Source organism: Muscardinus avellanarius (assembly GCF_963383645.1).
Source record: "Muscardinus avellanarius genome assembly, chromosome: 1".
Classification (NCBI taxonomy): Eukaryota; Metazoa; Chordata; class Mammalia; order Rodentia; family Gliridae; genus Muscardinus; species Muscardinus avellanarius.
Window position 1 is genome coordinate 222112759 of NC_137786.1, and position 11332 is coordinate 222124090.

The 11332-nt window shown below is 33.6% G+C and overlaps 1 protein-coding gene across 1 annotated transcript; it reads left to right on the plus strand.

The window, feature by feature from the left end:
* Positions 1-10170: 10170 nt before the first annotated feature.
* LOC308265528 (olfactory receptor 4P4-like) lies at positions 10171-11106 on the plus strand (the record flags this gene model as incomplete). Its single annotated transcript, XM_080699325.1, has 1 exon — positions 10171-11106. The coding sequence occupies one exon, from the start codon at positions 10171-10173 to the stop codon at positions 11104-11106; it is 936 nt and encodes a 311-aa protein (XP_080555451.1).
* Positions 11107-11332: the final 226 nt, after the last annotated feature.

Below are 11332 nucleotides of genomic sequence, written 5' to 3' on the forward strand. Positions count from 1 at the left end.
GACTTCCAAGGAAAAGTGACAGCTACCATAAGGGACATTTGGAATTAAAAAAAAAAAAAGAAAAGAAAAAGTTGGTTCAGACCAGCTTAGGGCATTATAGACATTAATGATTTGGTGTATATATGTGCAAAATTATCATTAGTCCTTCTGTCATCACTGAGAACAGAAAATTGGGAAGATAGTAGTGGGAAGCCAGGAGAAACTGAGCTTGAGGAAAATAACAAAGTATTTTAAATCATCACAGTTTTAGTATGAATGACAGGAAGCATCCACTTGTGCAAGGAATGAGAAATAGTTCTATCTCAAGCACCAGCTTTGAATAATTAGTAGTGGTTCCCTGGAGTGAATGAGAATTCTGTGGCACATTCATGTGCTTAGAATGGGAGGACTGGGGTTGCTCAAACCTGCCGGTGTTAGCATGGAGTAGTTGTTGGGAAGACTTGAATATCACCCTGGATTAGCAGACTGTCTTACCTACAAAGAGAAGAAGAAATGACATTCAGTTAAGATGAACTTGAAAACCATGGCTACTCTTCTTCTATTTTTTTAAAACTCTGAATCATGTTTTAAAGTGGATTGACTTGCTGTTTATAAACTATAAATATCTATACAAAATGTTTTTCTCTATACTTGGTGCATAAGAAGTATAGACTAACTGTTGAGGTTTTGTTTTTACTCTTAATATATTTATAAAAATTAAGCCTTTTTCAAAGTGTCATGATAAATAAAATGATGAAAAAAAAAGCACTTTTATAGAACTTACTGCCTAGAAAACAGCCTGTGCTAAGTCTTATTATCCCTATATTATTGATGGGAAATTCAGGCTTAAGAAAATAAGTTCGCTGGGCGTGGTGGCGCACACTTGTAATCCCCGCGCTTGGGAGGCAGAGACAGGAGAATCACACAGGTTCGAAGCCAGCCATGCTGGCTTAAGAGACCCTGTTTCCACATAAAAATATAAAAAGTAGGTCTGGGAGTGTAGCCCGGAGGTAGAAGGGCTTCCAGGAACCAAAAAAAAAAAAAAAAAAAAAAAAAAAAAAAAAAGAGAGAGAGAGAGAGAGAGAGAGAGAGAGAGAAAGAAAAAAGTAAGTTCAAATCAGTAGCAATTACTAGATCTGAGATTTGAACTAGGAACCTTGGTGCCCAATCCAAGTCCTTTTTACAAGACAAATGGGGAAAGAGTGGATTTTTTGTTTTTCATAATGGACCTTCTCTATTCTAAAGCAAAGGTGGTCTTTCTAAAACTCTATCTACTTATAAAAGTAAAAGCCTCTGATTCCTTTGCTCCTGTGTGAAAGAAGCATTCTGAGAAAGGAAACAGAAAATTATGTGGAATCAGAGTAGATCCATGTCTCATCTAGTTAAAAGATAAAATAAAAATTACTCTTTCTCTTTTCACTTTTGTCCTTCCTAATGGATGCCTGACTTTTTTTTTTTTACTGCTGCCTTAATAATTTAGCTAATTTTAAGAGATTTACAAAGTCATCATAATGATCAAGTATTGAATTTAGGTTCCTTCTGAGGCAGGAACCTAATGATATTTATAACTATATATATATATATATATATATATATATATATATAAAATGATATTTATAACTGTAAATAACACTACTGGAATTTACCATGCTCCTACATCACTATTCTTTATATATCTACAGAATATGCCACATTTTAAATTTAAACAGATAATGTAAGAGACAAATGAGAATCTTTTAGAATAAGTAAAATGTTACTGGAGAGCTAGGGCAAAAGTGTGCATTAGTTAAATTTCTAAGTTATTTGGATATAACATGAAAATGAAAAGCTAAAAAAGTTCTAACTTCATTAGTCTTGAGATAATACGTGTTCCAAATTGAAAGCATGCATTCTATTAAAATAGTTGCTATTGGCCCAGTATGTGTCATTAAGCCTTATGTATATATGTAGGCTATAAGCATGACATGTATTACTTTATTCCTGCATGTTTGAGCTTGGTAAAATTTATTTTATTTTTTATTGGGGTTTGAACCTGGAGGCATTTTTATCTCCGAAGTACATGCCCAGCCTCATTCATTCATTCATTCATTCATTCGTTATAGGTGAGTAAAGGCCAACATGTTTTCTTCAATATGTGGAAGCTACAAAATATTTTGGAAAAAAGAGGACTTCAGATAAGTAAGAAAAGATACTAGAAGAATATAAGAAGAGGATTGAGGAGGGAGTTGGAGAAGTAGAAAGAGAGACAAAGGAAATAGTTCAAATAATTCTATGTTCATGTAAGAAATATATATATATATATATATATATATTCATAAGTCAATACTAATTTTCATACTATGTAGGAGGAAGTAAGAGAGCAGAGTGGGACCCAGAGGGAAACACACAACAAGGGCTGTGTGCACGTATATTTCTACTGTGAACTCCATGAGCTTGGTAATATTTGAATCCCCTTAAAGATAAGGGGTTTGGAAGCCAGAAGGTTTTTGAAATAAGCCCAAGTGTGCAGTGATTATTAATAGACCCATGCACTACATTAGACATGAGATCCTGACCACAAAACACACACGTTTAAGGACTAACTCACAATTCTGTATCTTCTCTGAAAAATGCATAAATGTAAATGATTGGTCTTACCATTTGTCAACTCCTTTACATTTCTGTCAAGGACAACACCCTCTTCTGTATGGGGAAAGGTCCATTCAATGGTGACTGAACTGTGGTGATGGATCTAAGTCTTCCTTGCATGAGAGAGAGAGAGAGAGAGAGAGAGAGAGAGAGAGAGAGAGAGAGAAAGAGAGAAAGAGGGAGGAAGAGCATCTCCAGCAGTCAAGGTGAAGAAGGTCCCACGTCTTCTCCAGTGTGGTCTTCAACATGGTTTCAAGAAAAAGAAAAATCAAAAAGTGTCCTCTTTTATTTCCAACCGGAATTTCCAAGTGAAGGCATAGACCCTGTAGAGTTTATTCCCCAGGGTTTGGACATTTGCCACCATGTGACTTTCCAAAACATGTTTTGCTTTGTTAAACTTTCTTAAATGTTTGTAACACTTTCATGTTTCTGAGCAAATAGAATGTCTTTTTTTTTTTTTTTTGGCCAGTTTGTTGGTTGTGCTCTTTTTTTTATTCTAAACTGCTTCTGGGTTTGAAAATACTTTAATTTCCCTTAATATTTTGAAAAGAACACTGTGTACAAAGAAATAGAATATAGTACTCTCCATACAGTAGAAATGAGTATTTATTAAAAATAACATTTCATGTATAAATATGCAAATATTTATGAGTTAGATTAAAATTTTATCATTTTTCTTAACCTTTTATCTGGATATTTCATGCTTTTAAAACTTAATTCAAATAAAGAAATTTGTAGATACTCATTGAATTTTTATTTTTACTTTTTTTTGAAAGTAAGGTAACAAGGATCTACTGAAACTGAGGCTTGAGAAGTCACTTGCATTTAGATCACTGGGTCTTTTCAGAGAAGAGCTATACTAAGCAATTGTAACTTTATTTATGAATTTTTGTTTATATTTTAAATTCTGCACATGACTTTTTCTATATCTATTTTCACTCAATAGAAAAAGGCAGAACTGAAATTGTTCAATCAGAAATTATGGCCCATGTTGTTGATAGCTACTTTGGCTATTCTTTTTTGTTGTTATTCCAAATAAATTTAGGGACTGATTTTTTAGGTTTGTGAGGAATGTCCTTGGTAATTAATGGGTATTTTATTGAATCTGTAGGTCACTTTTGAAAGAATGGCCACTTTGATGGGATTTACTCTGCCTATCCAAGAGCACAGAAGATCTTTCTATCTCCTAATGTACTCTTCAATTTTTTTTTTTACTGTTTTATAATTTTCCTTGGAGAGGTCTTTTACCTCCCTGATTAGATTTATTTCTAAGTATTTTGTTTTATGTGGGGTATCCTGAGTGAAAGTGTTTTCTAGATTTTTTCAATGGATTTATTATTGGCATACAGGAAAGCTTCAGATTTTGACTGTTTTGTATCCAGACACTTTGCTGAATTTGATCAGTTCTTTAAGACTTTTGGTTGAGTTTGTTGAATTATCTAAGTATAATATCAAATTATCTGCAAATTGCAATATTTTTAGTTCTTCTTTTCCTATTTCTACTCTTCTGATTTTCTTCTCTTGCCTTATTGCTCTGACTAGTGTCGCAGGAAGCATCATAATACCTGACTTCAAACTATACTACAAAGTCATAGTAATTAAAACAGTGTGGTATTGGCACAAAAACAGTCACAAATTATTGGAGTTAAATAGAAGACTCAGAAAAAATCTATACACTTACAGGCAATTGATTTTTGAAAAAGGGGTCAAATACATACACTGGAGAAAAGATAGCCTCTTCAACAAATAGTGTTTGACAACAATGGATAACCATTTGCAGAAAAATAGAAATAAAAATAATAAATAAACCCCACTTTCTCACCCTGCACAAATTAAGATGAATCAAAATCTTGGAAATCAGACCAGAGAATATGTAGCTCCTTGAAGAAGGCATAGGTACAGCACTTCAACCTTAGGTACAAATACAAACTTTCTCAACAAGACCCCAAAGGCACAAGAAATTAAAAGGAGAATAAATATGTAGTGTTGCATTAAACTGAAGAGCTTCTGTACAGAGAGCCAACAGAATGGAAGAAAATTTTTGCCAACTACTCCTCTCATTCTGATAAGAGGACTTATACCTAGAATATACATAAAACTCAACAAACTAACTGCTATATATAAACAATAACCCAATCAAAACATGGGCAAGTGAACTAAACAGACACTTCACAAAAGAAAAAATTCAAATGGTCAATAAACGTATGGAAAATGTTCAACATCATTAGCAATCAGAGAGACATGAATAAACTACCCTGAGATTTGACCTAACTTCAACTAGAATGTCAATCATTAAAAATGCAAACAACAACAAATGCTGGTGAGAGTGTGGATAAGAGGGAATTCCAATATATTGTTAGTATGATATCAAAGTCAATCACTAATCTGAACATGAGAAGGAGATATGGGGGAGGAAATGGAGTGGATATTGAGGAGGACTAAATGAATGATGTGTCCATGGATACTTCTACCCTCTTGTACCCCATCAAGATGTATAACTACAATTCACCAATAAAATGTTTTTAAAAAAGAAAGAAAATTAAGGTTCATAGACACCATTACTTTAGTCATCTATAGAATCAAGGGATTAGAATTATTGCCATTAATAATAATTTAATGTGTGTCTTTACATAACTGACATGGACCACACATTGTGAAGTCAGCTGATATTGTGAAAATGTGACCCAATAGCATGACTCCCCGCAATTCATCTTGCAATTTTGGTTCTCATTCCGAGCTATATTTAGCATTGTCTAGAATAAGATGTTTTATTTTGCTTAATCACTTGGTATATTTTTCTGTTAGAGTAAGAGAATTGGATAAAATAAAAATCAGATTGCAAATACAAAGACAGGTAGAAGGAAAGATAGAAACAGAGAAAGCCACAGCCAGGGAGATGTGAAAAATTTAGAGATAAGAGAAAGTAAATAAAGAAATTTTCTTTGGTAGAAGTAATTCAATATTCCATTTTCCATCACCAATTTAAAATAACATCTTTGCCATTAACTAAATTTTAAAAATTCTGCTATTTCTACAAAGATAGGTGGCTTACATTCTGCATAGATTTCTCTCTTCTTGATAATTATTTGTGACTAAGATTATCGTACTTTTTGACAAATGAGAGATTTAGAAGATATTCTACTAACCAGTAGATCTAGTTATCTACCACTATACAGTCCTTCAAAGAAAGGCACACATCCAAAGGAATTGTTATCAGATTAACCATTTCTTTGAAATGGTTTATTATTGGGATTTTTAATTCATTTCAAAATTATTATTTCTAAAATTATGGCTAATATGAGGTATTTAGTGTTAAATTAGTATGTTTTTGTTTTGTTTGCAAGACAATGTTCCTATAATAAATTTAATGTTAATAATATCATTCTGACTTGAATGTATCTTACTAAATTTATTGTTAATAGTCCAGAATGCCAAAGGTCCAGGGCAAAGGACCAAGAGGGCTGTTTGTTATGAACAAGGTGTCTCTTTCAGAGGTAGTTTTGGTGATCTGATGTTGATGGAAGATCTAGGAGCCTTTGAGACATACTCTGGACAGTATCATGTGATCCAACAATTCGTAGCATCATTGTCAGCCTCTGGAATCCTTGTTTCTGCTCCTTTGACCTTCTGCTGCACATTCTACTCTTCTTGGACCTACTCATCTTCTCTTATGCTTCATCCTGTGCATATCCCTCTTCCTCCACTTGTCTTTCATGGTGCAGTTGAATCCAAAAATATGACCTTAAAGCTGAGAGACGTTCAGTCTCAATATTGGCAATATCTGTCTCTTCTCTTTTATTTCTTATCACTATGGTTATAATCTCATCGATTGTATTGAATTTCTCAAATAATTTTTGTCCCAATTTTACCTTCTCATTTTCTGTTATTAGTTTTCACTCTGATTTTTATTAGTTTGCTTTACTCATCTCACTCTTATTTAGTCTGTTCTTGTTTTTGTAGTTGTAAGGTGGCAAATGAAGACATCATTTCCCACCTTTCTTTCCCAATATAAATGTTTATGTAATCAATTTTCTAGTAAGGACTGGTTTAACAACATTCCATGAGATCATATGTATTTTGTTCTAAGTTTAATTCAAAATAGTTATTTGCCTTTTAATTTTGTCTTGACCCAGAGTAGTATTTTTAAACTCTGTTGTATAATATCCAGATATATTTTATGTAAGTATGTGAGTGTATATTTGTGTATGTGCATATTCTGTTTAAATACATACACACATATATTTACATATAATACATACAACATGAATTTATACAAATATAAATTTATAGCATATTTTTGGTTCTCAACTTTATTAAACTTTTTGATATTTTTTTGTCTTTTTTTTTTTTGTATTGGGGATGGAACCCAGGGCCATTCTACCTCTAAGCTATACCTTCAATCCTATATTTTATTATATATATATATATATATATATATATATATATATATATATATATATCTTTTGGTGGTACTGGGGTTACTGGAAGCCCTTCTACCTCCGGGCTACACTCCCAGACCTATTTTTACATTTTATTTGGAAACAGGGTCTCCTAAGCCAGCGCGCGCGGCTGGCTTTGATCCTGCGTGATCCTCCTTTCTCTGCTTCCCAAGCGCGGGGATTACAAGCGTGCACCACCACGCCCGGCTTATTCTTTATTTTGAAACAGGGTTTTACTGAGTTGAAAAAGGCCTCACTAAGTAGCTGAGGCTGTCCAAAAACTGTGATTCTTTTGTCTCAGCCTTGCAAATGCTGGTATTACAAGCGTGCACTACCATGCCCGGCTCTTTCTGATATTTTTGAACAACAAATTTGGGTCCTATGCCAATCTATGAATCAAAGTAGAACATTTTTAATTTTAATTTTTTGTTAGTAGTTTTTTCTTTCTGCCTGACATCCCAAACCACACAGTGTAAGAGTAATTGTATGAGAGTAGCAATTCATTGCTAATGTGAGGCTATTGCCACAGGGGAATAGTGGGATGTTAGATTATTGGCTTACTAACTGACATATACATGTGTATTCTTTTTGTTATTGTCTCTTGCTGGGATTCTGATCAGTCTTTTTCTATTCCTGTAAGACAATCCAAGTTTCCAAGTTTCCTCTTTTCCTTCATAGGAGCAAATTAGCCAGAAGTGGGAGAATTTTTGAGTTTCCCTGGGTCTTAGTAACAGTACTAGTCTCTAGAGACATAGTGTCCAGAAAGTGGCTATGGCAAAGTAGAAAGTCAATTAACAGTATTAAAACTCCCAGGAGGAATGAGGAACATAATCTTGGACAACTGATGTGTGTGTGTGTGTGTGTGTGTGTGTGTGTGTGTTCAGATCTTTTAAGAATGCTTTTGGGAAAATAATTTCTCCCCAAATAAAAACAGCTCCGTGATCTCTTCTCAGTAAGTATTGACCTTGTAGTTCAATTATTTTTCCAGAGAAGGGTATACAAGAGATGACCGTTAGAGTATAACTATGTATGTTTATTGAGCAGATATCTAAAAATTTTTGTTCACCTTTAAGCATGAGCAAGTGTCAGAAAGTTTTACCAGCAATTAAAATTTTAGATCTTTTTCTTGTTGAATGAAGAGATACTTAACCACGAATCCCAGATAGTTTTCAGGAATATTTAAATGTTTACTCTCCTTGTAAAATAGTGTCACTTCCTCTTTAAAAATGAGAATTAAGCAACCTTGAATTACCAGAAAAATGATCTAAATTTGTTTGAGTTGCTGCTTTAAAGTCTGACATTTCATTTTAGGTGTAAATGCCAGGGAAATGTCAGCAAACTTATGACTGAGGAAAATAAGATGTAATCAAGACATTTCCCTGAGTATCATCAAACTACCATCAAACCAATCCAACTGATATGCAGGTAATCATTCTTATAATCCTTGTCTTATAATAACTAGATGTATTGGGTATTTATTCCATTATTTTAAGGGTGTGTATTGAGATGTGTCCCATCAAAATTTGAGCAAGAAATAAAAAACATGTTTTTCAGTGTTTGGCTTCGATTTATATTGTATGCAGCATTTTATTTTTTGTGTATGAAGGTTTAATCTGAATTATTTTAAAATAATTTTATATGGTACATTAAAATTTTACATCATATTGGAGTTTCGACTGTAAGAAAAATACATGCACACAGCTCTTGGGGCCCTCCCTGCTGCCGCCCTTCAACCTCTCCCTGCATGTCTTTGAGACTGGAATTGGTAAATTCATATGCATTCATAGAATTATTTTAACTGTTGCATTTTTATGCATAATATATTTATTTAAAACATAAAGCCGGGCATGGTGGCGCACGCTTGTAATCCCCGGGCTTGGGAGGTGGAGACGGGAGGATCGCGCAGGTTCAAAGCCAGCCCGTGCTGGCTTAAGAGACCCTGTTTCCAAATAAAAATATAAAAAAAAATAGGTCTGGGAGTGTAGCCCGGAGGTAGAAGGGCTTCCAGGAACCCCAGTACCACCAAAAATAAATAAATAAATAAATAAATAAATAAATAAATAAATAAATACAAACATATAAAATATTCAAACTGCCAGCCTCTAATTTTGGAAGAATTCCCACCTTTCCAAGGATTATTATTCAAAAATTATCTAAATGTACTGAATCATGTGAATCAAACTTCAAATAAGTTTGAAGGAAAAGCACATGCTGATGTCACCAGTAAATAAAGTATACATTTTGAGTGTGTGGACACCGGTGAACTGATCTAAGAGAAGCATTTATAATGCTGACGATGAGTAGGACTGTTCAATAGTATTCTGAACACTAAAGTTGAGTTTTTAGATCAATTTTGATAAGTAAAAAGCCAATTACTTAAAATTAAGCATTAAAAAATTCCCCAGGTAAACAATAATGCCGTAATATTAATTTTATTAGGTCAACAAAACAGTGTTGAAATCTAAGATTAGATTGCCTTTGTTAAAGCTATGCTACTGCTTGGTTACTGATTATTTCAAAATATTTAACTGTGGGAGTATGTCTGCTTGTAGGACATTTTAGATAATTTTAATCCCTTCATTCTTAGAAAGAAGATGAAGTAAAGGTAGTATTCTTGGTAATGTACATCTTATTTTCTCAGGAATGTAGCATCAATATCATATATACTACATTATTTTCCTGAATTATATATTTGTTTTTATAGTTTTATAAATACTGGAACACAAATATATGGAAGTTAAATTCATCTTAAGTGAAATCAGTTTTATACATTCATAATTTAAATATAATTCTGCTTATGCTTTCTGAAATGAATCATAAATGGTATCAGAAGTGAAATATATAAATCAATCATGAGAAAAGTGACTACATTGTTTACATCAATGCTGGATGATTGATTATCTTCTCCTAATCTGGAAAGTCTGTTTTGCCTTAATGCCAGAGTCTTTATGAAACCTAATTATAAAGGACTGAACAAAAAGTACATAGCAGGTATTATAGCCATGCCCTACTGGTTTCCATTACTTTTTAAAAGTGTTTCCATGATTGTAAGTTTTTTTGCAAATGTTTTTTCCAAATTCATTTTTAAACAGATACTCAATTATTTGTGTAGCACAGACAATATATGGAAAGTCAGAAGAATATATCGGAATTCATCCTCATGGGACTTTCTTCTAACTGGAATATACAAATATTTTGCCTTGTGTTCTTCTTGTTTTGTTATCTTGCTATCGTGGTGGGAAACCTTTTGATTATTATCTCCATTAGATGTAGTTCTCTTTATAGCCATCCAGTGTACTACTTTCTCAGTTATTTATCATCTATGGACATCTGCTATACCTCCTGCGTAACACCCAGAATGATTGGTGATCAGCTAGTTAGAAGAAATACCATTTCCTATTCCACCTGCATGCTACAAGTCTTTGTCATGCACTTCTTTGGGATGGTAGAAATCTTAATCCTTACAGCCATGGCTTTTGATCGCTATGTTGCCATCTGCAAACCTCTCCATTACATGATTATCATGAACAGAACTAGGTGCAATATCCTAATCTTGGCCGCTTTGGCTGGTGGGGCTGTTCATTCCTTTTCCCAGTTTGTTCTGATAATCCAGTTGCCCTTTTGTGGCATTAGTGAAATCGATCACTACTATTGTGATGTTTTCCCTTTGCTGAAAGTTGCCTGCACTGATACCTACATCACTGGTGTCCTTATGATTGCCAATTCAGGACTGGTTGCCTTAGTAATCTTTGTTATCCTGATTGGGTCTTATGTTATCATACTATTCACCTTAAGAAATCATTCAGCAGAGGGAAGACGCAAAGCCCTCTCTACCTGTGGGTCTCACATCACTCTGGTTATCTTATTTTTTGGACCTTCCATCTTTGCCTACCTTAGACCTCCAACCACTTTCCCTGAGGACAAAATTTTTGCTCTGTTTTACACCATTATCGCTCCTATGTTCAATCCCCTCATCTACACACTGAGAAATGCAGAGATGAAGAAGGCCCTGAGAAAGGTTTGGTGTCAAAAGATATTTTCAGAAGAAAAGCATAGTTGATTTGTAGCACTCAATATGCTAAATGGAAAAAGTTCGCCAACGGGTACTATTAGTTTTCAAATAATTGAATACAAATTGTTCATGTGTAAATTTTAGAGGCCAAGAACTAAAAAACATCAATAAAGTGATAATTTTACTAATAGTATGGAATCAAGTAGAGGTATATGTATTTTAAAAACATTCTAGGTTAAAGAAAATGTTTCTTTGTCACACAAAGTAATTAATT